General features: G+C 40.2%; 3 protein-coding genes across 12 annotated transcripts in view; 2 read left to right on the plus strand and 1 right to left on the minus strand.

The window, feature by feature from the left end:
• Positions 1-946: 946 nt before the first annotated feature.
• trappc5 (trafficking protein particle complex subunit 5) lies at positions 947-3,578 on the minus strand. 3 transcript variants are annotated; one of them, XM_032587662.1, is made up of 3 exons: positions 3,476-3,578; positions 2,333-2,608; positions 947-1,454 (listed from the first exon to the last, which is right to left on the minus strand). In XM_032587662.1, exons 2-3 carry the CDS (start codon positions 2,600-2,602, stop codon positions 1,158-1,160), a joined length of 567 nt encoding a protein of 188 aa, XP_032443553.1. In that variant the 5' UTR covers positions 2,603-2,608; positions 3,476-3,578; the 3' UTR covers positions 947-1,157. The 3 variants fall into 3 exon arrangements, with proteins under 3 accessions (XP_032443553.1, XP_032443554.1, XP_032443555.1); XM_032587663.1 differs by having other exon boundaries at positions 2,333-2,605; positions 3,476-3,574; XM_032587664.1 differs by having other exon boundaries at positions 3,481-3,557.
• A 1,547-nt stretch (positions 3,579-5,125) lies between these two features.
• Positions 5,126-10,022, plus strand: pglyrp6 (peptidoglycan recognition protein 6). The gene is made up of 5 exons (XM_032586624.1): positions 5,126-5,769; positions 7,179-7,994; positions 8,096-8,306; positions 8,384-8,678; positions 9,926-10,022. The coding sequence occupies exons 1-5, from the start codon at positions 5,703-5,705 to the stop codon at positions 9,926-9,928; spliced, it is 1,392 nt and encodes a 463-aa protein (XP_032442515.1). The 5' UTR covers positions 5,126-5,702; the 3' UTR covers positions 9,929-10,022.
• Positions 10,023-12,044: 2,022 nt separating this feature from the next.
• The window catches only part of wizb (WIZ zinc finger b), a 35,827-nt gene continuing 20,041 nt past the window's right edge, over positions 12,045-27,830 (plus strand). For 4 of the 8 annotated variants that reach the window (XR_004342312.1, XR_004342313.1, XR_004342314.1 and 1 more), the window contains exons 1-8: positions 12,045-12,762; positions 13,249-13,426; positions 13,506-13,692; positions 14,453-14,528; positions 18,393-18,541; positions 18,617-20,053; positions 21,207-21,641; positions 25,748-26,152. Coding sequence is in view for 5 of the 8 variants with exons in the window: in XM_032586618.1 (XP_032442509.1) it covers positions 13,319-13,426; positions 13,506-13,692; positions 14,453-14,528; positions 18,393-18,541; positions 18,617-20,053; positions 21,207-21,641; positions 25,748-26,152 (2,797 nt within the window). In the remaining 3 variants the exon portion in view is untranslated. Of the gene's footprint in view, positions 12,763-13,248; positions 13,427-13,505; positions 13,693-14,399; positions 14,529-18,392; positions 18,542-18,616; positions 20,054-21,206; positions 21,642-25,747; positions 26,153-27,830 lie in introns of those variants that run through there. The other 4 variants (XM_032586619.1, XM_032586621.1, XM_032586622.1 and 1 more) reach the window with 4 other exon arrangements.

Here is a 27,830-nt window from a genome sequence, read left to right on the forward strand (position 1 = left end):
TATAAATGTGTTTATTCAGCCTAACAATATATTATTATTTAAGCAGATATAATGAACAGACACTTTGTTGTTTTATCTGCAACATAAGAGTGCAACAGCATATTAGATTTCAGAAGTTTTCTGGAAAAAAAAGAAGTTATTTCTGAGCTTCAAAAATTTCAACAAAAAAAAATCTGAAATTTTGAGAGTAAATTCAGAAATTACTAGAAAAAAAATTAGAAAAATCTTGAAAATGTTCAGAGTTTCGTAAGTTGAAAAGGTTTTTTGAAATTTTCTAAGTTTCAAAAATGTGAAACTCAGAATTTTGCTGAAAATATTTCTGGACTCAGGTCAATTTATAAAAGTGAACAGGAATAAACTAAAACAAGCATATTTCCACGTCAAATTATAGCATAACCAGAAAAGCAGATAAATTCCAATTTATTCTTTTTTACTCCAAAAGACTGCAGCAAATAAAAAAGTTTAATTTGTTGCAGTTCCTCTAAAGCCCTTCCTTGTGTTCAAGAGACGATCTTTTTACCAAGTCCAGCGAGGTTGCACTGACTCTGTGTGCGCTTTTGAGTCTTTTTTTATGTGAGTGGTTCTGGGAACTGACAGTCTGACAGGACAAACAATTATCTCCATTTTTGCACCAGTAGATGTCTCTTAACTTACATGTAATACTTTTACTTCATCCACTTTTTGAGTAAAAGTATTTATTTTTTTTAAGGATGCAGTTTTAAACTAAAAATGGTAATTTTTAAAAAACGTATTTACTGATTTGCAAAGAAAAAAAAAAGCTATTCACTGATGCTGGTTGATCAATTGACAACTGGTACCAAACACTGATTGAGATACATGTGAAGTATTAAGATATCTGCAATGCATGATGTGGGGAGCATAAAAAAGTATTTACAGCACATTATTAAAATTTGATGTCTGGCTTAAAAAAAAAAATCAAGTAAAATATTCATTGTAGTATTTATTTTATGTTTAATAAGACTCAGAATGCAAACAAACAATCACACATGAAAATAAGTACAACACACTAAAGATGATCAACAAAACGCTTCTTTTCGTCTCTTCACATCACATCAGTTAATCAGCTTTGGACCTCTGTACACCAGGATCAGAGTATTTCCTGGATCAGAACCGTTGCAGCTCTGTTTTGTAAGTCTTCATCTCCCGTCCAGAGCCTTGTCCCTGGCTATGACCGACTCGTTAAACTTTATCATCAGCGTGGTGCCCTTGTGCCAGTGAGCGGTGACCTTGGCGGGGAAGCCGCTGTGTGTGAGGATGGCCTCCACCACGCCGGCCGTGAAGGCCGCGCAGTTCAAGCTGCTGTTCTCTTTGGGCACAGAGATGTACGCGTTGATGAGTGGGTCTTTCTCTATGATGTAATAGGTCTTGTCGTCGTCGTTGGCCTGCTCCAGCTTGTCGGCCTCCTTACCAAATAAGGACTTCCACACGTTAACCTGAAGGGGGACAGAGAAATCTGATTTATTCTTATAGAGATCGACAAACAAGGGTGGGGTGATGTGGCTTAAAAATAAAAAACATACAACAAAAAATTACTGAGTCTGACACCAGACCCAGTTTTTAATCGATAAGTACAAATGGCAGAAAATATTTTCAAAAAGTACCTTTTATTTTTGTCAAGAATCTTTTAAGTGTAATTTGGACAATATAGTCATAAAATTAGCAAAAGGAGACATTTACAAGAAAAAACATTTAAAAAATTACAAGAACAAAGTCGTTACGATGAGAAAAAGCTCAGTTATCAGGATTTGTCTGTGTAGTTCTTCCTTCGAAATGGACTCAGTTGTTTGTATGATTGTTTGGTTCTGTGACTGATAATTTGATGCCAATGTGTTAATAGATTCAGTATCACCTGTATAACTTATACCAAGGTATAACTTCACAAGATGCTCAGCATTCGTCATTTTAATTTTTGGTTAATTTTCTCAAACATTTTCATATTGCTACTTTACAACTGTATTACAATTACAACTGTATTCTTCTAATATTATGACTTCTTTCTCTGAATAAAAAAAAAAAACAAAAGAAGAAAATCGTAGCCTGTCCCTAATATTTTGTGGTAATATAGGTGGCATGAATTCAAAATCCAAATAAACAGAAGTTTTAAAACATGGCTGTCAAACAAGATGGCGGCTCTGAGCGTGCTGACATCACTGAGAACGATGGAAACCCAAGAAGTGCATTGGTGGAAATAAAAAAACTAAGAAAATCCACATTTTCCAAAAATTAAATCTTCAAAAACCATAAAAATCTAATTAATCACCCCGGCCTGCGCCTAATTCAATCCGAACCCACGTTTAAAAAAGCAGCTGACCTTGATGAAGAGCAGCATGTTCAGCACTTTGGTCTCCCTCTTCCCGTTCTTCTCTCTCAGCACCAGCACGTCCAGCATGCTGGCCCCCACGCGCTGACCCATCTCGGCGAGGCGCATCTGCAGCTCCGTCACCGAGTACACGCGGCTCTGACAGTACTGGACCATCTCCGAGAACAGCAAGGCGAAGGCGCTCAGGCTTACTTCTGTCTTGGGCCGGCTCAGCGGTCGCTCCAGAATGGTGGACTTTCCCCGAGTGAACCGCGTGTCCATTTCCTGCTGGAGAATGGCGGCATCCAAACATTTAGGTCTCAATGACGGCGACCAACTGAGGCGCATCGCAAGTCGAAACGTAACTGCTGACATGTTTTTGCTAGTTCGCTGAACATTATATCAAACGTTTCTATTTTGGTCTTCCAGTGTCATCTACAGAAAGTCTCACTAACTTGGCTGTCTTTAGTCAGAGGCTTTTTTCAGATTCACTGTTATACAGACTGCTACAGGAGATCATTTCTGCCCACTACCATGAGAATCTACAGCAACTCTCTGAAGAATCTTGATTAATACGAGTTAAAACATCTAGTTTCCCTTTTAGATCAATAAGAACTTTTGAATTGAATAAATTATTGAACCTCTTCACTTAGCAACGCGAGCTAAGTTGTCTGCTGTTGAATGCAGCAGACAGCTTTTAAATTTTTCTTTTATATCAAAAATAATGACCGAGTAGAATCTAGAGCTGGAAAAAGCAGGTCAATTTTATTTTGTCCTGTTACGTAAACCCCAAGAATTCAAACAGGATGATAGTTCATTTGTACCCTAGTTGTAGGAATAAGGAACAGCATTTTCACATCGGAAAAATCAAAAAATCACCACAAATATGGCAACTTTAGGGTTTCAGTTGCGAGTTAGACGCTAAACAACCTAAAATGTTAAAATACGACTCGACTTAAATCTATGGTTTAACCTAAATCTACCCGCTGGTCGGTGATAGGTATTAGCAGCTTAGCTACTAGCTATAGCCCAATAACACCTCCAACTATAAATATATCCCAGAGGTAAAACCATACACTCCTCGAAAAACGTATAGTACATCATTAGCTTTCAAAACTTTTAAGTATGAATAATGTTTTAAGGACATAAACGCACCTTACTGAAGCTAAAACAGCTACGTTGAAGCGTTTCTTCCCGTTTTCTTCTTCTTCCTGTTGTCGTGACGTATTAGAGTTTAACTGTATTCCGCCACCTAGTGCGCGGGAGCCAAACAATTTGATGCGCTTTATTTTTATTGATCAGAGGTGAATACATTAACCAAAATCTGTCCTCCAGTAGACTTAGTGCATCACTTCACACAAGTGAAAGTAAAAAGTTGTCATCCAAGAAACTACTTAAGTAAGAGTATAAATGTATTTGGTACAAAGATTAAGTGTTAATTAACATTAATTTAAAATTACGTAAATCAGACCATTTAAAATTCTATGCATATTCTGTTGGTTTAAAGCTAAGCTAAAAATAATATAAAATATTCAAATAATATAATAAAATAACAAATTCAGGCAGGGGAAACATTTCTAAATATATTTTTCCAACATAAAAGTGATGAAACCAATGCGTTAAAATAGGCGTTTTACAAATGTTACAACTGGGTTAAGTATTTTCAGTGGCAACGTATGGCGTTTACCGTGACCTCTAAATGACCCCACAGGCTTAGCAGACAGAAAATAGCATTAGAACACGAACAAGAGGTCTCACTCTAACATTAACTCCAGGTGTGTGTTTGTGTTTGTTCTTCATTCAGAAGTTAGTAAGAGTTGGTAGAGAATGCAGACATTTTACTCAAGTAAAAGCAGTGGTAGCGTCATGTTACTCATGCAAAAGTAAAAAGTAGAATGTAGCAAAAGTACTCCTAGAAGTAGTTTTTTTAAAAGCTACTCAAGTATGTAACTGAGTAATTAGCACCCACTTCTGTATATAATTATCAGATTTTTAAAAAAACATATTGGTTGTAGATATTTGATTGATTGGTGTGAAAATATAGGAGCTTTTTATTTTTTTAAAAAATAGCACTGATCCTGAAGACATTTGAATAAAAAATCTTATATATATTTATAGTTTTTAAACATTTTTTATATATTACTCAAGAAAAAGTAAAACGGTCTGTTTTCTTAAACAAACCCCCAAAATCTGAAAGGTGTGGCATATATTTCCATTCAGCCCCATTTTTCCATGTGTGTCCTCACTGCCAGCTTTGCACATTTTTGATTTGTGTCTGGACTTTGACTGAGCCCTTTTATCATCTCAGTTGTGTCCCTCCCAGCCATCCTATTGTCCGTCTATTTAGCTAGCTTTATGTTTAGGGTTGTTGTCCTGCTGGAAGGTGAACTCTTTCCCAAGCATGACGCTGCCACCACCATGCTTTACATGTAGGCCAATTTTTGTCTCGGCTAATCAGAGCAGCTTCTTTTAAAATGTACAGTTTTCCTTACATGGCCTGTAGCAGACTAACTTCTTATAGCTTAGCAAGGGGATTTTTTCTCCAGATTTTTCTTGTACAGTATTTGTATATATTTTTAAATCCAGTTTACAATAACTTGTGTTGGTTTATCACGTAAAATACCAATAAAACTTCCCTACATGTTTATGTTTTTCAGCTTATTCTCATAAACGTCGCTTTGTTCGAGTCGTGACGTCCACGTTGTTACAGGTTACGGTAAACGGACATCCGTCTGACAGACAGATGGACTTTACATATCACCCAGGCAACGTCGCACTTCCCTTTCTCCTCTGCAAGTCGGTGCGTTAACAATCTTCGCGGAACTTCTGGGTTTTCTGCACATTCGCTAATGCCACAGTGCTGCGGAGGGAACATCTGCTTAGTGCGCACATACAAATCAGCCGTAACACCGGAACACGTGATTTATGATTTTGGAACTTCCTCGGTTTTGCAGGCAACCTTTGCATCCCCCAGCGATTATTATTATTATTATTATTATTAACAAGAGCAAACACTGTTGCCTCAGAGAGGAGCGGCCCTAATTTATACAGTGGCCACGTTAACGACACAGACTGAGATTTATGACAGAAATGGCAACTTTCTCAATGTCCGTGTCCGTTGTGACAGAAGCTGGACTCAGCTGTGTTGTTTTCCCCGCCGCTCAGTTCAGAACGACGCCCGTGGCTCGTTTCACAGGTGACCGTTTCCCACGTTGCTTATATCAACGGACACGGGTTGATTAATAGCAAACATAATCCATCCAGAGCGCGCGCGAGGCTGTTGCATAACCACACTCCGCGTGCGGCCACATCTATAAATGAGAGGGAAACGACCAAGGTGAGCGCATTTGGAGCCTGGACCTCAAAGTGTGCACGGCTCAAGATGGATAAAGGCTGGTGGAAACTGACCCTCGCTCTTCTGGTTCTGCTGGTCAGCAAGTATGCAGAAGGTAAACATTATCTGCTTCTTTTCACTTTTTCTTTCTTTTTTTTTTTTTTTTAAATTTCATTTATTTTTTTACACGCACTGTGTTTTGTGATCAAATCAGTCTCTGGCTCATTCGTTATTATTTCTTGATCCATAATGAAGGAAAACACTTTTAAGTGGATGATTGTGTTAAGGTAATTAAAATTATTTTTTGCAAAACTCAAGGTCAGCTTTGCTTAAAAATAACATGATTGGGAAGATTATAATCCTCTAAAATTATGTTAGGCGTCTTAGGGCATCTGACTAGATGTTACTCACCCAGATTTTGATTTGGAAGCTAAAAGTTTACTACTATTTAATTTAATGCTGGGAATAACCAGTATTGTTTTTCAGCCTTTACCTGAACAAAGTCAGAATTATAATTTTTCTATGAGTCTATTGCACACGTATTTGTATTTTTTTTAGTTTTACTTTTATAAGTAATGTTATAAAATGTTCAACAACATTTTCTTGAAGACTTGGGATTCTGATCTGACCAGATTTCACCGCTATTCTTTTTCCTGTGAGGTTTTAGACAATGATTTATATTTATATTTTTGTCAATGGCCTTATTTCCCTCAGACAGAGGAAGAAAATTTTGCTGACCCCAGAAAAATGATTTCTGTCAGATTTTGTTTCATTGTGGACAGCCCAAAAGTGGAACTTTAAAGAAACTTACTGTAAATGTGTTCATTAGTTTCATTGACCAGAAATGGCTTCATGCAGGAAGATTCATTGTTAAGATTTCAGTTTCTTTTTTTTTTTTTTTTTAAAGAGTAACATCCACTATTTCAATTTAAAATTATTAAAAACAATTTTGTATTTATTTATTTCAAAAAGAACAAATCACCTTTAGTTAGCATTCAGTGTTCAAACTTAAAACACATCTTTAGAGCGTCTGTTTTTGCGGGAAATTATACTTTATATTAGTTTTTGTCAAGACCATCGCATTCAATCTTAAAACTTGGAAAAGATATTTAACTTATTTATTTTTAGTTTAATCAGTATCCAGTGTTAAAACTTAAAATACATGTTAAAAAATGTGTTTTTCAATCAAATTAGTTTGTCCCATTAGTAGTTGCCTTCCCCTAGAAAAGTCTTTATCAGAAAGGTTGACCAATTGTATTGCATATGCTATAGGAATAATATACTTAGAAAACTGTTTCTGGAACAAGAGATAATAGGGTTCAACAACAAGCTAACATTAGCTAAGTAGCCATTTCACAGACCGGTGTTAAGCTACTCCAGGACATTGCTAGCTAACTGCGTCCGTCTTTAGAGAACTTCAGTTCAGTTCTCAATATATTGATGGTTATCAATATATTGAGTCCATATTGATGGTCATCAAAAGGTGCTTATTTTAATATGTGAAAGAAATGTTTTTGTCTCCAGCCTCCTTTTCATACCACATGGAAGACTTCATCAGGGCTGTAAAGCAGATAGAAGATGAGGACCCTGGCTCAGATCCAGCTACTGTGTTGAAGAGGTTGCGCAGAGCAGCTGGCCTAAATGATGCCTTCATCCGACACTTCCTTCCAGACGCTCAAGCTGCTTCTGAAATGCCTGCTAACCTCTCTGAATACTTTCGCAAGGCTGTGCATCACAGGGTGCTGGAAGATTTCAAAGAAGAAGGCGTGGTTCTGACCCCAGACGGTACCACAGTAACCGTCGCACCGCTCCTCTTGGGCATCGAAGCGGGCCTCCTCAAGACTAAACGTCAAGCTCACTTCCATCTCACTTTTGCCAAAGATCTTGATGTTTCTTTCAGACGTCATTCTTCGGGCACACATCTCCTCGGGCCTGATGGATGCTGGAACAACGTAACGTCTCCTCAAGTCTTCACGCTCTCCGGCAAACCAAATCTGCTCACAACAGCTCAGATCAATGGAAGAATGGACGGCATGATATTGGGGACGGAGATTTCAGCCAATTCCAGACGTCTTCTCAAGCTCAGCAGTCTGTTGAAGGAGTACTATAGCCACCGACTGGACGGGAAGGGAATGGACAGTGCCCCACGTCTCATCAGTCAACGTCGCAGGGAGAACTTCCAACTTTTGGTCTTCCCTTCTCCCCTGATGAAAAAGACGATGACGACCGTGGAACTGCAACAAAGGCTAACAGGACAACCAGAGATGAAGTTGGAGACTAAGAGGAAGCTGCGGGCTGTGGTGAGAAAGGCAATGAAAGAGTTTGTTCAGATGTACCTGGGTAAGCATGAGATCAGACCAACAAACTGAAAGATTTGAAAGAATTCAAGAACAGAAAAGAATGTTGTAAGTAAACATTTAGTGCCTACTATGTCTTCATAGATTGCCCGCCCATCATTTCTCGATGTACGTGGGGCGCTGAGCCGTACAGAGGAACACCCACCTACCTCTCCTTGCCTCTGCCCTTCTTGTTCATCCATCACACCGACACACCAAGCGAGCCTTGCTTGACCTTTGAGAAATGCTCTGCGGACATGCGAGCAATGCAGCGCTACCACCAAGAAGACAGAGGCTGGGATGACATTGGATATAGGTAAACTCCACAGCATTATAAGATTACTTCTGCATGCCAAAGGTTGGAACTAATCTTACAATGAAATCCTTTCATAGCTTTGTTGCTGGCTCTGACGGGTACATCTACGAGGGCCGGGGCTGGGACATCCAGGGAGCCCACACCTCCGGACAAAACTCTAGAGGCTACGGCGTGTCCTTTATTGGGAACTACCAAACCAATCTGCCGTCTCAGCATGCCATGAGTCTGGTGAGAGATCAGCTGGCAGCCTGTGCAGTAGACAGAGGTGGACTAGTGTCCTCCTACACCCTGAAAGGGCACAGAGATGTGGTGAGCACAACCTGTCCAGGAGACGCCTTCTACAAAGAAATCAGTGGCTGGGAACACTTTGGGGTACGTAGGAATCCTCCATTATACTAAGTAGTGTCTCTAGGAACAGGAAACGTGAAACAGGAAATTGTGAGCTCTAAGAAATGAAGCTGAAAACATAATGGTTGCGGGGTTTTCTTTTTTTTTAACTGCATCAGAAATGAGTCTTGAAAGTGGTTAGTTGTTAGTAACCAAAGCCACATAAGATAGAGCTGATCAATTAGCAGTTATTTATATGTCCACAAATAAAAATCAGAATAATGTGGCATAGGGCTGGATGATAAACGTATAACAACATATGAGTTTCACATCAGTCAATATTAATAATTATTGGTTAGTTTTTCTTTTTATATTTATGAAATACTACCAGTCTGGTGACGTGTTCTTTGCTGTTTTATCCTCAGTTTTCACACTGTTGTTTTTTATTTTTACGCAGTTAGGAGGCATGGTGGCAAAACGTTAAATAGCAAGTTACTCAAGTTGTTGCTAGGTAACCAATGAGTGAGTTAGCTCATGCCACAGAGTTAGCTTAGCTGGCCTTGAGAGATTGAGTGGCTAAACTCTTTCCTCTGCCTACATCTCCCAGAATGCTGTGCAGTTATGGATTGGAGATCAGTGAAATTATTGAATATTGTACAAGATGTATTATCTATTGCAGTTGACGACATGTCTATTGCGATATTTATCATTATTGGTTTATTGTCTGAATGTACTGTTCTTCTGTATGTAAAGCCAACTCTATACTTTATTCCTTCATACTTAAAGTTAGTTAATGATACAGATTCTTCTGGGATGATATTTACTTTATTTGTCCATTGGGATTTTATTAAAACTATTTCACTTGAAAGGCTCAAAGCCCTAAAACATTAGTTGCAGAAGTCTTGGACGTCTCTTCACCAGAGTGAGCCGACTCAAAAGTTCAAGGTTGCCTCAAGAGAATCGATTCCTCGGACACAATGTTTTGTTTCTGTTTCATGCCGCAGCTCTTAAACACCTCAGTAGATACTGAAGTTTCCAAGTCTCACCATACTGAGAGACATTGTAAAATATTTGTACAAGAGGACTTGGATTTTTTTTTTCTACTTTGCTTAGTTTTGAAGTCGCACCATAGTTTTAAGAATCTTGTATATTCCCTTCACATTTGCACAATTCGTGTCATAAAGTCTTCGCGAACGCAACGTTCATTAAAGTGTTTTTTACAGTGTTGCTTAAAAGTAAAAGATTTGTTCTGTTTACTTATATTTTCTTACATATTTCTTTCTTCTTTACAGTAAGTCAAGACACAAAAACCATGAGCTTGGGAAGGTGAAGAATGAAGACAAAAGAAACATACAATAAAGAGTTTTTCTGCTCCTATTAATCATGTAATTCTTTGTACTGGTCTAACATGTAAAATGAAACAACGTATGAAATATTCAATGGGTGTGAGCACTTTGGCAGGGCCTCCTATGTGAAATGGATTTTTATGGATTTTCTTGATGATTATGGGGTATTTTAAGGAAATGCTTAAATATTAAAGGCTAATTTTTTTATCCAGTAAAGTTTTAGACAGAAACCCACATCCTACAGGGCCAGAAGTGACTAAACCGTGTTCTAGAAACTGCTTGGGCAATTGCGAGCTCTTTAAAGATGCAGGATGTCATTATTTTGTTCGTGCAAATTCAAAGTCCTTCCAAATCCCATTTTTTCAGACCATATGATGCGATAGAATCAAAGCCTTTCCTGAGGCAGCAGAGCTACTATAATCATTCCCAAACGTAGCTTAACAAGACTTGCACCAACACGTCTCCTGTTATAACAGATGAATTACTGCCTCCTCTAAGCGGATCGCTTTCTCTCAACCTCCCCTGGTCGTTGCTGATGTTTTCATGAGAAAAAAAAAACTCTGCTGCCTTTTTCAGCGTCGTAGAGAGGAGACAGTCTGTTTCCTAGGCAAACCTTCGGCACTGGAAACATTTGTACGGCCTTCCACTGATTGCACTATTATAACAACAGTTGCAAACGTTCCCAGCTGACTCCGTGTTGAAATCTTGTATCTCATACAAACTTCTTTTTCCGTCAGCGCTTCTGCTGCTGTTATCATTGACTTTTTGGCTCAGACTGCACCGATCTGCACATCCGCTGATGCTCAGATGTGCAAAAATTTTAATTTAAATGGACACAAATCTCACCACAGTGTGTCAGTTTTATGTCCTCTGCGTATGGATGGCACCATCTACACGCATTGGCTTGAACTCTGCATATTTAAATATGACCAAATGAAATTAGGTAAGGATATGAGTCTTATTGTGGCACTAAAATTAGGTTTTTGGATATAATGATGTCAAACTTGTATGATTTAAAGCATTTTGAATTGTGAAGATATTTTGAATGCAAAACCATTAATTTGTATTTTTGTGCATAGCCTAATAAGCACAAATATACAGCAGCACAATTTCACCAATAAACAAGTATATATTTTAGGATACATTTCCTGTTAGCTCATTGCTGGTAAATTTTCTACAGAAGATAATTAGCGCAACTGGAAAAAAAAAAAAAAAAAAAAAAAACTACCAAAGAATTTAAAAACAAAAAACTTTTTTAAAATTATTTTTAGAACTCTGACTTCTTTCCTCAAAATTTTGATTAAAAAACGTCTAAATTAAATCCCCCCTCTCCTCACCAGCAGCCCTAATCCTCTTACTTAATCTTCAGTGTTCTTGTAAAAGTGTGATGTACTTTTCTCTTATTTTTTCCTGTCGTTTTTTATTTGAATTTATGTGTGTTTCTAGTTACCTATTACTTTACTGCTAGAACAAGGAGAAGAGAAAAAGCAGATCACATAGCATATTTATATCATACATATTATGTAGCAGAATTATAGATATATAGATCCATTAATTATTCCATCTTATTCTTCAAATAAAATATTTTAGTTCCTTATTAATTGCAGAAAGGGCTCAGGAGGCGTCAGGATGCCTCCTGGACGCCTCCCTGGTGAGGTGTTCCGGGCACGACCCACCGGGACAAGGCCCTGGGGAAGACCCAGGACACGCTGGAGGGACTATGTCTCTCGGCTGGCCTGGGAGCGCCTCGGGATTCCCCCGGAGGAGCTGGAACAAGTGGCTGGGGAGAGGGAAGTCTGGGTCTCCCTTCTTAAGCAGCTTCCCCCCCACTCCTCCTACCCGACCCCGAATAAGCGGAAGAAAATGGATGGATGGATGGTTTTATTTATGAAGTGTGTGTGTGTGTGTGTGTGTGTGTTGTGTTTGGGGTGGGTGAAAGAGGCCTTCGCCCTGAACGCTATTCCTGCAAGGACCGCCACTGTTTACGAACTCCCTAAAACATGACTTTTACTTGTAGTTACATGTATTAAAGGAGCTGTGCCTCTTCGGCGGCCAGTAGGGGGAGCCAACGCACCGACTAATAATCAGACATTGATTGATTTCCAGCCTGTACTTATTTTAAACCAATTTATCGACAAAAACAGACGTAGCAGATGCTTTTCTCGCCAAACGAGGGACAACTATGTGTCCAACAATGTGTATATGTGAGTACTTACATTATAATATATGAGATACATGTTATAAGTTCAACATAATGTGGAAGAACAGAGTTTAACAATTGACGTCACCTAAAAAAAAAATCCACATTAATAAGAAACATCACTTTAGACGCTAGGTTTGCTAACTTTATAGCTATTCGCCAGCAAGAAAATATTTGTCCTGACATTTGAAAAAAGACGCACGTAACATATCTAATCACATAATCTGTGTAAAGACCTACAGTTGTAAAAGTTTGACTAATTAAAGTCGCCCCCCCGGTGGGTTTCCTCTCCCAACTCTTTCCGTCGCCCTCCCCGCTGACGTTACGCACGCTGCCGTGGCGTGCCTGCGAGCTGAATAACATGGAGTCCTCCGCCTGGCACCTCCGAGGAGGGATCCTATCGAAAAACCCGAGCGGCAACTAGAGACCAGGGGGCGAGCTGGTCTGCGCGGAGCACGTCGGAGCCTCCCGCGAGCATCGGCGCGGCTCGTAAAGCTCCGGATCCCGGCCCAGAAACTATGACGGACGGCGCTTAAGACGGTGTCAGCCTCGCTGTGCGACCCGCAAAACCAGGCCGATTTCAGTGAGTAGTCGCTCTTAAGAAAACAGCTGCAGTTTCTTTCTCCTTTTTTATTTTTTATTTTTATTTTTTAAAGTCTGCACGGATGTGTTGTTGTCCCAATCACCTGACCGCCTGGATCGATACGAGCCACGTCTTCGGAGGCGACAGAGGCGAAACCCAGGGGACGTCTCGATCCGTTTCCCTGCTTTTCTAGAGGGGGCAGCAGGCAAGGGGAGGACATGGGCCTGAATATAAAGGCCACTTATTTATGTAACCATCTGGGCGCCCCATTTGATTCTTAAATACCAGACATATTGTTAAAAATAGGTCAGACGGCACGAAAAAACTGGAGCTGGGGGAATAGGACCAGGCAGATTCTGCAGATTTTATTGTTCATATGCTTATTTGCAGCTCTGTTTATCAATGCATGCACATTCCTGCAGCACGAAAGTTTCTTGCAGTGAAAGACAAACAAACAAAAAGTTGCGTTTGACTTTGTGCTTCCAGACTCAGAAGAAGTTGCACAATGTAGGGAAGCTGTTTGCCGGTGGGACTCCATACTGTCCTCTGGGGGACCATGGAGCCAGATGGGCAGCCCCTAACCCCAGGGACCAGCAATGGGCCCCTATCCTACGGTTCAGCACAAAATCCTACCGCCGCTAACTTCCTCAGCTGCAGCTTAGAGGTAAGACCTGCGCCTCTTCGTTGTTGATGTCGTTTCCAACATCAGACAGCCGTCACTGATCCATGTTTGTGCGAACTAGTCCTCATGTTCTCCAAATCTGAGCGACGGCGTGATGACGGCCGACTGCGCATGGGGGCTAGATGGAGAGGACGACCCAGAGCGGGCAGCCGCAGACCCACAGAGGGACGCACAGAGGAGATTCAAGTCCTCAGCCTTTCCTTCCTCTCTAAGTTGGGACTCGGACTCAGAGAAGGAAGCTCTAGATGGTAACACATTCGTAACAATTATAAGATGTATCAGAAGCTACAAAATAGCACCAAAGTGCAGCAGTCTGCAACACAGCTAGAAACAGTTCAAAACATCAGTGTGTTTGTCATTAGCGATGCACCAATCAATCTGCAGGGAACTGAAATTGGGAAATTTTTCCCACTGATTTATTGGTAACTGGGAGTCAGCAGGGATGTGTACTTACACCCTGAACTTTTTAGAATTTGGAATTTGTCACGCTTTACATATATATATATATATATATATATATATATATATATATATATATATATATATATATATATAGTTCTGGAAAAAATGAAGAGCCCACTGCACTGAACCCCATTGGAAACCAGCTGGTTGTTCCACCAAATATTGATTTCTGAACTCTTTAAAACATTAGTATTGTTCTTTCTAAATCAATATGAACTTGTTTTCTTTGCATTATTTGAGGTCTGAAAGGACTGGATCGTTTTCTTTATTTTGACCATTTCTCATTTTCTGCAAATAAATACTAAATGTTTGCTTGGAATTTCAGAGACATGTTGTCAGTAGTTGAAAAAGCCTGACTGGTGCATCTCTACTTATTGTTTTTGTCTTTTTACTGTTATAGATGTTATTTCTAGTCAGAAGTCTTTGCATTTCAAGTTGCAACCTGAGTATAATCAGTAGTTTTAACAGGGTTTTTTTTTTTTGTCTTCTTAAGCCGTGAAGTGATGTTTCTGTGGTTGTGTGCTCTCTCTGCTGTGATGTTGTCAGAGGAGGAGCTCCAGAACTTTTCCAACCCTCACGGTCTGGCCACCCACAGCCCGGGATCTCCTTCAGCCGGACTCAGGTGAGGAGGGGGCTGGGAGTTCACGTAGCTATCAGAGGTTAAACAAGGTAACTGATGTTACGTAAGATCTGGCAATCTTTAACCAAAGGGGAAGTCACGGTTTTCTCTTTACGTCAGATTTCTACAATAACTATTTAAACTGAAATTGTCTGAAGCGTTATAAAGTCCAAAGTCTAAATTCATGGAATGTGTGAACTGGAATGTCTTGTCCGTTGCCTCGACTTCTAGTCTGTGACAGATTACAAACGAGATATAAATCACCAGAAATGAAAATAAACAGTTTACAGACAGCGTTTATGAACAAAGCAACTTCTGAGTTCATATGAAATGCAGCATATTTGGAAAATACGCAGTAAATGACCAAACGATCTTAAACCAGTACTGGTCTTTTCTGCTGGTGATTTATCTTAGGCTAAGAGGCGTAACTGTACCAAAACAATCATCCATTCCGCTATGGGTTGTTTTTACTTTTTGTGTGACTATGAAAGCCCATTGAGATGATTGTGCGCACGCAAATTCATTAGTTTCTGTTGTTTAGATGTGTTAGAAGTATGCAAAGTTATGAATATGTGCTGAAATAATTACATTAAGAAGGGATCCAGCTACATAGCCAGCATGTTCTGCAGCACACAGTAAATGCTTAAACTCTTAAAATCAAATTTTACAATTTTATTCTAAAATTATTACTGGTTGTGTTAACTAGGCCTGCACCGATTGGAAAATGTGTGCTAATATCAATATCCAATATTAATATTGCTGTTATGGCCAATAACCAATATTTATTGATATCATATACATTTTATATATTTCACTATCCTTTTGACACCTTAAAAAAAATTACAATACTGCTGACCTCCCTCCCACCTCCAGAAACAATCAGCAGTAAGAAGGAAATAAATATCGATTGTTACTATCGACCCAGATTAAAGGATATATAAAAGATTTTATATATAATAAAGTGGAATGGCATTTAGAAACTTTTTTTGTAGTAATGGTAACGTCAGTGCAACTACTGTATGAATGTGGTAATGTTTTCAATAGACTGATTATTCCCATAAAACTAAATTTGGATTCAAGTCTAGTGTTTCAAGCAGTTTTATTGGTTTCTTTGGCTATGTCTTTGGTACATTGCCTTTTTAAAGAATCCAAAGAAATACATTTTTGTCTCATCTGACTGGTGTATAATCTTTCAAATGCAAACTTTCAATGGACTTAGTCTTGAGTGTTGTGTTTTAATTACTTATTTTGTACATTAAAATAACTATAAATGCTAATTCCGTTCTTTACTGAAACTCTTTGTGAGTAGTCTTTACCCTCCGGACAATTTTTCTGATTAGTTGTTTGACTTTAGACTTTTAGAAATATTAGGAACAGCAAATCGTGGGTGGTTTATGGTGAAATTATTATTTTTTTTCCCCCACTTTCAAATTATGCCCTCAACAGTGCTCACTGGAACATTCAGAGGTTTAGAAATAGGCTTGCAACCAATGCCATCAGTATGTCGCAACATTTAGGTTGCAAAGGTTTTGAGTGTAGTCTTTGCTTTTACCCTTCTTGTGCAATACCTTGGTAATAAGAAACATTTGCTCTAGGCCATGAATTGGGACTAAAGCAGCTAGCATTAATGTGAACTGACAGAAAACAGGATTGCTTTCTTAATACTGACGGATTTTGGATGATTTTTAGTCCTATGATGATTTTTAGTCTACGCCTTTTTGCAACTCGTCTTTGTTTTCAATACTTGTGTCAATAAAAATGACAGTTTTATTGTCATTTCAACGTCCAATACTGGAATTAATGAAGCAGAATCAGTGTTGATTTCTTTGCATGAATTAATTACTTGGGCACAGTCACAGTTTTCTCGTGAAAATGTAAATTTTTCTGAGAGAAATGTTGATACATTCAGTGTGGTTCACACTTTTTTTTTTTAATATAATGGGTTTTTGATTAAAATCTGAAACAGAATCTCATTAAGATTTCATACAAGTAAAGAGGATCTTTATATATAAATGCAAGCTTTTTTATTTCCCCCCAAGGCTGTTTTTATGGAGGTTGGCAGGAAATTGTGTCTCAGTTCATCTGTTTTATTGACTATTTAAACCTCATTTTATTTTGGCAGTGCTGCCAAGTTTAAACAGACACTCAAATCTACAATCCGGACCAAACCGTTCTGAAGACTACAACTTTCCCGAGAAATGTTGCCTTAGTTAGCATTAGTCTCTGCGCTGCTAACGCTACTCGTGTCCGTTTCTTCTGTACGTAGTGACCGGAGAATCTTCAAAAGCGTTTGAAGACGAAATATTTCACTTTGCTTTCACTACCATCTGCTTGTATCTGAGGTCAGAGATGCTGAGTTTGATTGACAATCAAAAACCTCTGAATTTAAAAACACCTTGCTATATTCTGTGTTTTCAACTTGACTCTTGATCTGGTTAAAATTACTCCATTTTCCTTGCAGACTGCATCATAGAATCTTCCAGATATGTATGTTTTAATTACCTTGCCTAACTTTCAAAAAATAATTGTATTAAATGCGTACTGCTTCAGGCAGTGAGATATTTTGTAGTCGAGTATAACGTAATAATATAATAGATTCAAATTTTCTAATTGGCTGTGTAGTGTGGCGTTGCCACATGTTTCCCTAATTTCTTCTCTGATTGGCTGATCAGTCCTTGTGACGTCTCCTCTTCAGGTTACGGCTGCCTGAGAATAGCTTAGGTCTGACTGAGGCTCAGGCACTAAAGAGTCAGAGAAACAAGAAAATTTATTCAACGAGTTGGAATCAGGACTGATCACCGGGTCAATAAGCCGTTGGGAAAAATGTTTTTGGTTGTGACGCTGGTATTTGTTTACATTGGCATGAGACTAAAAAAACGCCACTGGCTGAGCAGAATGTGCAACATTTCTTCCATGTCCTATATTGTTGCATTGTGTTTGTGTTGCGTGCAGATCGTGTTGTGGTCGCCCTCCTATGACGTCTCCACCCACTGGAGCTGTTACTCAATTCTAAAGTAAAAGCACTTGAACTGTGTAGAGTCTAGTAGAGCTGAAAAGGGCCACGAGACATTCAAACAACCTGGGCTGGGCCCTGGGACAGAACCACTGTTGAAACAGAAAACCAAAATCCCTCAAGTCAATAGAGATTCAGAGGGGATAGAGAGTATAAATGCATGTCAGCTCGCTGAAAATAAGCAAAATCCTCTGACCCAAAGTAAAGCACCTTTCAGTGTTCTATCTCTGGTGTTGGACTCGGATGTGCCCGGGTTCCTTCTTCAAATTCCTCTCCTTTATCCCTACAAATTGTTCAACCCCTAAATAGCAGCGGGTATTACAACCAAAAATTAAGCCGTAAAATTATTTTCTTTAAACTCCAGAGAAGGAGACCTGATAAATTTTAGACTTCTACTCAACTTTGTATTTGATCTGTTTCCTCCAAAAGTGTGCTTTATTTGATTTGGATGTTGGATTTTATTTAGGGCTATCAACATCCACACCTAACACACTTTAGTGTGTGACTGTTACATAATGCAGATTAATCAAACTACCTAGTTTGACCTAAAAGCCTCTGTGTCTTTGGGTTTGACACATGGGGATCGACCACAACTGAGCGTATAGTTATACTTCAAGCCTACAAAGAAGGCATTAATCACAATGAGTGTGATTTAAAAAAATTTTAGCGATTGACAGCACTAATTTTAATACACCGTGTCATTGCATCAAACGGTGAAGTTAGGGTGGGCAGCATTAAATTCATGACTATAGTATTCCTGCTGGTAGCGGTGGCCCTTAGAAAGAAATGAAAGAGAGTGCCTAGTCACAGTTTCCGTCTTCTCAAAAGCCATGTCATTTTTTCCTTTCCGATAGGCTTGATGGTGAGGATGACCAGGAATTTGAGAAACTGCATTCCCTCAGTAGTACGACTGACACATCCACCCCTGCAGAGGGGCGCAGTGACAACAATGAGAGCACAAACAAAGAGGAGCCAAATACAAGTCGACTTGGCCAAACAGAATGTGAGTACCATAAGGTAGAAAGCGAATCTGATACTTCTCTATTCATCAATCTGAATTGCCGTGCTTTCTTCCCAGCAGTAGATAACAGAGTCTGGAGTGTATCCGAGGTTGCTGAGCCATTTCTGTCCAAAAGAAAACCAAAGCAAGCCTCCCCGAAGGAGGAGGAGGCTGACAGCGACGAGGGAGAGACAAAGCCCAAGGGAAATGAAGCCAGGGAGCTTGAGAGAGATGTTTACACCTTCCCTGGAGACTCCGACCCAGAGAGTCCACCTCCTGCTCCATGGGCTCACTGCACTTTCATTCAGCGGTGCAGAAGAAAGAGGGCGCTGCTCAGACCCTTCTCTGGGATTGGATCGCCCAAAACCCACAAGTCGGAAGGACTGAGCCCTCAAACATCTAAAACCGACGATACTGCGGTGCTCAGTCGAGCGGCAGAGGTCTACGAATTTGAGGAAGTCAGCTTTGACGATGGCGAGACAAAGTATAGAGACAATGACGGGAAGGAAGTAGAGGCGGAGGAAAGCGGGCAGGGGGCAGGTAACGAAATCTTCACCTGTGTGGAGTGTAGCATTTACTTCAAAAAGCAAGTTCACCTGCAGGAGCACATGACTGAGCACTGCCAGATTTCCCCAGGCGGAGGCAGGCGTTCAGGCAAAGGCAGCCGCTTGCAATGCGCCGAGTGTGGATGGAACCTGCCAAACCGCCCGGCGCTGGCCGACCACCAAAGAAGGCACCAGGAGTCCCGTCTCAAGATCCTGGAGGAGATTGAGAAACTGAACGAAAACGAAAAGGCAAAAGAATCTGACGCACTGGAGAGCAGAGCAGTGAGGCATGGGTCCACTGACCCAACTGTTGCGCAATATACAGGCGAAATGTCAGACGGAGATATGGGGAAATCTCCTCTTGTGTCCACGGCTTCATTTTCAGTTCAGGACTCAGACCCTGCCGTCATCGACGTGGACTCTGTGACCCCGAGTTCGAGTTCAGTCCGAAGCCCAGCAGCGGCTCACCGCCGTCGCTTTGTCTGCACCGAGTGCAACTTCAGCACAAGAACGTCCCAGGCTCTGGCTAATCACTCCAAGATTCACAAGAGAAAGAAGCAGATCCTCCACCCGCACCCCAGTCAGAAAGTACTGAGAGAACCTGGGAAGATGTCAACTAAGGAGGACAATGAGGCCAGCCAGTCTTTAACGTCTAATGCACAAATATTAAACCTAGCCCCAGATTGCCGCTACCTCTCTGAGTGCGGCTCCCCACCCAACGCTGCTCCCGTTACAAACCAGGGGGACATCACTGCCTCCGAGGACAGTACAACATCAGACCGCGGTGCCGACAGGAGGTTCAGGACAGCAGGGAAGCTTTGTGCTGATCTGTCAAAGTTTGATCGTGAGGCAGATGATGTCACGCTGCCTGGGAGTGAAGCGGAAGAGCAGAAACGGGATCTCTGCGATGAACCTAAGCCATCCCTGCGAGAGGCAAGCTCACCTGTGGGAAGGAAGCTGCACAACACTGGTGAGGCTGTAGGGTAGAACACTCACTTTAGTCTGGATGCTAGACTTTCCAGCAGTTACATTCACCAACATTATACAGGGAAGTCCAGAAATATTCATACCCCCAGCAGTTTTAGCCTTTAGGCAATCTTTCAGTTTTACCAGCATGTTTCTTCCGAGTGAAAGTAAAATAAACATTTCGAAGTGGCCTAGTCAGAGTCCAGACTGGAATCTGTTGAAGAATCTGTGAATGAAACTAGATATTAGGGTGATGTTTTCCTTCCAACCTCAAATAGCTCATTGCCATAGATAAATCCTTGGCATTCCAGTGGAAACATCCAAAAAGCTCAGCAATTATAGGAAGGTGCTGTAAACTGCCAATAAATATTTTTCCATTGAATATTTAGAAAAGTCAAAATAATATTTAATGTGATTTTTAAAATTAAATGTAAACAAAAATGGTTAAGTTATTTTTTCTTTTCAAAGTTGACTTTGAAAGTTGACAGGCAGACAGTAAGTTGACTGCCTTGATTAAATGTCTGCATCGTTTCACAAACAGACTCCTTGGTTGAAAAAAATACTTATTTGGCCCATAGTTATTCATATCTAAGAGGTATGAATAATTCTGGCCCATTTGATGGCAATTCAATCCAAACTCTGTACTTTGTTTTAGCACTAGCTCAAAAAGAGAAAATAAGGAAAAAACTTCAAATTCTATGTGTTTCAAAAATGCTGAACTTAAAGCCAATTACTCCTCAACTCTGGCAACAGGACAAGCTCTCAGTTTTACATTTAAATTCTCCAAAGCTCAAACACCTCCTCTCCACTGTAACAACAAACTGCTATCAATCAGCTGGAAACACAATGTAGCATTTAGCTGCTAATGGTCAGACGTTTTCCTTAGCTGCTGGTGACAAAGCAAAGCTACAGAAATCTGAGTCGCCTTGTTACCTGTTTGATTTTGTAGAATGACAATCTTTTAACGTTGACATTTTAACTTTTTATTCTTCCACTTCTTTTGCCTTCACTAACCAATATGCAGTAAGAGCTTCTTAAAGAACGTCTGCTGGAGCTCTTAGTCAAAGCCCATCTATAAGCAACACTAAGTCATTTCTTACATTGTTGAATTTGACGGCTGTAAATCTCATTCCATCGTGTTTTTTTCTTCTCGACAGCGGAGTCGTCACCGCAACACAAGGCAACCTTATCAACACCTGCCAAGAAGAGTGCAAAGGACCAAGACAAACAGGAGGTGCCGAAAGACAGAAAGGTTTTCTTTTTGAGGAGAAGCAGCAGGGTCACAGTAACCCAGGCGCAAACTGACAGCGACGATGACGACACTGACGAGGAGCACATGCGGTGTTTCCTGTCAGAGGGCGTCTTCGAGAAAGCCGCGGACGAGATTGACGAGGACTCGGAGGCGCTGAGGAGTGTGGAGAGGAAGTGCCCCTACTGCCCCGACCGATTCCATAACGGAATCGGTCTCGCCAATCACGTGAGAGGCCATCTGAAGCGAGTGGGCGTCAGCTACAACGTGCGACACTTCATCTCCCCCGAGGAAGTCAACGCCATTGAGAAGAAGTTCTCGTATCAGAAGAAGAAGAAGAAAGGTCAGTGGTTCGTTGTATGTCATTTTGGTGTGTGTCCATCGTCTTTTAGGGGTTTTCCCACAAAGTGGTTCTGAATAAGAACCGGAAGTCTGGACCCTAAAAATGGCCATTACAACTGATCCATGTCACACCATTCCTGGACCTGCTTCAGTTGTAGGTTCATAGGTCATTGGTGCGGTACAGTTAAGGCAGCACTACTGATGTCACACAACATAGTTCATTGATTAGGGGACAGAAAAACATCACAGCTTGCGACAAGGATGACACATAGTAGCGTGTCACGTTTGTTGTCGCAGTACCGTGTCAGTCATTTGTTAGACATTTGGGCTTAGCCTGCCGCCCAGAGTCCAAAAGGCTGTGGAAAAGATCCGACCTGTACTGCTTAGTGGAAACAAGGCATTGTCCCCTCAGCCTTAGAGACAACAAATGCCATCCAGCATTTGCAACAAAAGCTGAATCTTGCTTTTTACTGTAACTGTGATGGAGTTAAGCCTACTTTTTGCAGATTTGTTTTTATTCTGCCACATTTGGGGTTTTTCAGTTTGAACAGCTTGCTTAAAGACTTTACCCATTCTTGCTCGCAATCTTTGGACCCTTGTCCTGCTGCACAACACGAGTGCACTTGAGCTTGAGGTGACTGATGGCAGACATTCTCCTGCAGGATTTTCCGTTAAAGAGCAAAATTAATTGTTCCCATCGGTTATGGCAAGTCATCCTGGACAGATTACATTTCCGTTTGCTCTTAATAAATTAAATCGTGTTATAGTGAACCCTTGTTTTTCGCGGGGGTTAGGTTCCAAAAAGAACCCGTGATAGGCAAAATCCGTGAAGTAGTTACCTTTATTTTTTTACAATTATTATGCAGAATAATTAAATACTCTACATTGAAACCAAAGAACAAAAACTGTTTTCAGGCCTAAGCATTTTTTTTTAACAAATAGAACGCTTTCTTACAAATAACTACAGTAAAATAATCATTTTAATCATCAATACGAAGCACAGTAGGACAAATTGTGACTCGTGTATTTCTCTGTTCCTCTGACTGTGACGCTGCGGCCTGACTCCGCTCTCTAGTGGCTTTTTCTTCTGCAGCCTGTGGTACAGGTGTGTTTTTTCGAGAGAAGAACATAGTTATCGGTAGTTGTTGTCGCTCTTTTTTCTTCTGGGCAAAAATATTTACCAAAATTTGCCAAGCTGTATTACGTATATTTAAATACCATAACGTTATTGGCACACAGGTAGAGAAGAGGCGCGGAGACTGTTTAGCCAATCAGGACACAGAACACAATGCACTGTGAAAAAAAACTGCACAAAGAACTCCGCGAAACAGCGAGGCAGTGAAAGGTCAACCGCGTTACAGCGAGGGTTCACTGTATCTCTAAGGTAATTTTTTTATGACCAGAAATGCTAAGTGTCAAAAAAATTAAAGACAAAAGAAATCTGTAAGGGAGTTAATCATTTTGCATGCATGCTTAATTTGCACCACATATGAGTTTAAAAAATCCACATAAATGTGTGCACTGAATTCTTGTTTTTGAAAGAATTTGTTTACTGTATGGTCGTTTGAACCTGGAAAAAAAATTATACGGTAGCTGCATTACAATGCCCGTTTGTAGGATTTTTTTGTCTCAACTGTAACGAAGCAGTTAAATACTAAATTATGTCATAAATGTCATTACCAGATTAAAGGCTCTTGCATAAAGTATATAATTGTGGTAACACAATAGCAGCTCTGAGAACTAATCAGGATCACATGTGTCCACATTCTTTTAGCTGATGCATCTCGCGTGACATTTACATGACATTCTTTTTGCTGACATACCTCTTGAAAAGAGCAACACGTTTGGCCAACTCGTCGTTTTAGATTGGCCACTACGTTTGTCTGCTAGGGTAGTGACAGGTAAGGTTACAGGAATTATCATTGTGTGTTGATGTGAATTTGAGTCTGAGCTGCAAAAACGACAGTCAATTTGTCTTGTCGTCTAATTGACTGTTTGCATGCAAGTAGTGATGCTGTAAATGTGAATATACCCGCTTTAAATTAAATCTGAAACTTTGCACCCAAATGCAGTCACATCACTCTGACTGCATTCCTCTTGCAATCTGGAACGCCAGAATCATCTGATTGGAGCAAAATATCCTTGCAACCTGATTAAAATGGATGACAGACGCATCTCAGTAGTTTAGAACATCATTGAAAAGTTAATCACATAAGTATTTTTAAACAGGCAAGTGAAACACATACATTATGTATAATTGTGATGTATCCTAAGCATTTATGTCTGTTAATTTTCATGATTAAGTTTTGCAACTAATTAAACCCTTGAGATAGTATGTTTACTAGGGGTGTAACAGTACATAAAAATGATGGTTCAGTTCAGTTCATATCTTGATTGTAAAGTCATGTTTCAAGAAACTTTCAGTATGTTTTATTCGAGAAAAACAAAAACAATGCATATTTTTTCCCCAACAGTGAACAATGAGTGTTAAATTTTTTAAATGATTATTTAGTTTTAGCAGGATGTTCTTGCACTTGAGTTTTGTCAGTCAATGAAGAAAGCAAGGGATTGGTTGGATGGATTATAGAACAGTCTGTTCCTCTAAGTCAGTGGGGTATAATTCTCAAACAGAAAAACCTTCTAGGTTGGGGGTCAATCTTTGCCTCAAACAGATCAGTTCAAGTACCTTGGTGTCTTGTTCTCTAGCCATGGTAGGATGGAGCAGGAGACAGACGGATTGAGGCTTCGTCTGCTGGGACTATTGCCATGGCAAAAAAATTTCAAATGTCTCAATTTACCGACTCGTCTCTGCCTCATCTATGGTCACAAGATATGACTCAAGACTAAAAAAACAAAACCTTAGATAGAAGGAATTGGAATTAGCTTTCTCCATAGGGTGGCTGGGCTCATCCTTAGAGATAGGGTGCAGAGCTGCGATACGCGAAGGTGGCTTGGAGTAGAGCAGCTGCTCCACAGAATTAATAAGATCCAGCTGAGGTGGTTGAGGCATCTGATCTGGAAGACTCCAGGGTGCCTCCCTCTGGAGGTTTTTGGGGTATGCCTGATTGGGATGAGAAACCAGGGAAGACCCAGATTACACTGGAGGGGCTAAATATCTCTTCTGGCATGGGACTGCCTTGGGATGAACAAGGTCAGTGTTCTTGTTTTATGGACCTTTGAATAAGGCCGTAAAAGGTGCTTGAATTTACTTTGGACTTGTTTTGCTAGATAGGCAAACCAGTGTACCAGTTGTGCTTGAATCATACATGCATCTTGTTTGCAAAAACCTCTCCTCTGAAGAACTCCTCTTTACAGTACCGGCATACATCTGCATAAAGGTATTTGGAGCCGATTGGACAACAGGCGGCTGGGTTTGGACTTTGGCCTATTTTTCTTCATACCCGTGACGTTTACATTTGGGTTGATGTCATTTCAGGTGAGTAATTATATTTAGCGTAGAGCTAGATACGTATCTTAGGGATTTTGAAAAGACTTGGGAAGACTTTGGTCCGCCTTCCTGTCTCCACTGTCCATGTAGCTAAATGAGGAACCAAAACGTTCCCAAATAACAGACTTTAGAGATACCTGGGAGTCCTCCCTGCATTGTTTTGGTCCTGGATTTTACAGTTGCATTGGGAAACGTAGGATTCCTCTCTTTGGTTCCGCATTCTGCCTGTGTATAAGTTGTTCGACAAAGCAATTTTGATGTGAACGCATGTACTGTTACACCCCTCAATACTGTGGTATTGAAAGCTCCTTAAATAAAAGAATACACCCCACCAATACAGAGTTCTCTGTTGGTGATGTTAAGCTGAATCCCTTTTCACGTATTTCCAGTTGAATCAGGTCAATATTATTTCTTATTGAATATAACAAATTCTTGACAGGACTAAAGAGATGGAGCTACAAACTGACTTGGGAAGGAAATTTTCTGTTTCTTTTGTGGTGGTGTAGAGGTGTTTTTTATTCTACAGCTGAAATGTTCCCTATCGTACATACATACTTTAACGTCTTTGAGCATCTATAGACTAAGATTTAGAGAACAAGTGGTACAAGTTGCCTGAGTCCCTAAACCTCCACTTGCATTCCCTCCTCCTCTGTCCTCAGTTGCCAACTTTGACCCAGGCACATTCAGCTTGATGCACTGCGAGTTCTGCAGCGCTGGCTTCGACACACGGGCCGGCCTGTCCAGTCATGCCCGGGCTCACCTCCGTGACTTTGGGATTACTAACTGGGACGTTACCATCTCACCTATCCACATTCTGAGGGAGTTGTTCTCCAGCAGGCCAGATCTGGTGATTCCTATGGACCCCCCACGCAGTCTTGGGAGCTCCTCAGAGGAAGATGAGGAGGAGGATTGCGATGAGGGAGACTCAAAAGATGGAGGAATTATTAAGGTAAAGCTTGAAGGGGAGACGTGTGAAAAGACCCTCCATCCCTCCGACTCTGTTGCCCTGTCTCCAGGATATCGTCCACGCAGGAAGAAGGGGGAAGGAGTGAAGGACTGTGAAGGTGAGTTTTTATTGTTAAATACACTCTGGTATTATTCTGACTGGGCGTTAGGCATCTCTTCTTGCAAAATTGGTGGATCTTATTTAGATTGGCTAGTTTCCTTGGACATGGGTTTTCAATCAGGTTGAGATCTGGCATTAGGGAAAACCTTTCTAGAAGCCTGTTTTGTCTTGTGGTGTATGTTTGGAATCATTGTCCTTTTAGAGCAAATCATATTATCCAAGTTTCAACCAACTATCTCACCTAAACCGATAGGACATCAGTTTAGCTATTCAAAGTGTCCAATGAATTGTGTCCCTGTCCACAGTAGCTGCATTTGCACTGACCATATAATTGCGCAATTTGACATTTCAAAGATAAATTTGCCTAACGGAAACATGTCCATTTAAAAAAAAAAAAAAAACTCTTGTTTTTCTGTAAAACGTTTTGGCGTTAGGATGAGGTGGTTTTTTTGGTCCTATGAAAATTGGTTTATTTCCCAAAACTGCAATGGAAATACTTTTTTTCCACATCACAGGAGTCACATAATCAACATCTGGATGTTGCCACTGGTGCAAACCATGAAGAAGAACACGACAGAAAGTAGTTGGAGGATGATAGCGCTGCATGTTTCTCAGTCACTTATGTGAACAAACTTATTCACGTGTGATTTTAACTGCGTTTCTTATATAATGGAAATACCGCAATGGCGAAATTTTATTTTGTCCGACATTAGCTGAATATTGACAGTTTTGTAATAGAAACACATGTAGAGAAGCATTTTTCTGCATTGCTGTGGACTGACTGGGTTCAGAGCAAGAACCCAGTCAGTTGTTTTGGCGACGGGTTGGAGAGTTGGTCCTGCTTTCCGACACAAATCGGGACACATTTTTCAGTTGTGAATTTGTTGGCGTAGTTTGTGTGTACTTAATGACTGTGAGGTATTTATTTTTACACAGCTCGAATGACGTCCCCTGTATTTGTTAATGTGTATGCTTAAAAATGGATACATATAAACTTGATTGAATTTTTCAGATACACACCTTGATCTACCAAATACTTTCTAGACACAATATGTTTTATTTTAAGCCAAAGGAAATATTGAGCCTTGAAGCCAAAATGAAGTTTTGGTTGTAATAATTAGAATGAGCGTTTCAAACCTAAGAAAATTGTACTGACTATCAAGCATGGTGGGGTGAGAAGCATACTGTGGAACTGTTGCTTTCCACAATGCACAAGGTCAATAAAATATACTTCCAAATTCCTCATCATACACTTAATTCAACAGCTATATGGTTAAAACCTGAACACAATTTGGTGTTTCAACAGGATAATGATCCCAAATACAACAGAACTGGTATTGGGATGTGCAAATCATGCAGTTTCTGGAATAGACGCAACTGCATGCTGTAGAATATGTGCAGATTGTGTTTAAAAGCCAGAAACCACTCAGTTTAAATGAAGTGCACCAAGTCTCCCAAGAAGGGTGGATTTCTGAAAGCAGGATTGTGTTAAACATTCCATTGGTTGTTTATTTTGTGGTCATTTTGTGTGCTTCTGATGGATTTCACAGTTGTTATCTGGAGGCAGATAGTGACTGGAGTTTGAACTTGTTACCCTGTAATAATGCCATGAAGATACATGCTCATAAGGCAACCGAACAGTCATCCTTTTTGCTGCTAATACTAAGAAAAACAGT

The sequence above is a fragment of the Xiphophorus hellerii genome, chromosome 16 (genome assembly GCF_003331165.1).
Source record: "Xiphophorus hellerii strain 12219 chromosome 16, Xiphophorus_hellerii-4.1, whole genome shotgun sequence".
NCBI classification, from domain to species: Eukaryota; Metazoa; Chordata; class Actinopteri; order Cyprinodontiformes; family Poeciliidae; genus Xiphophorus; species Xiphophorus hellerii.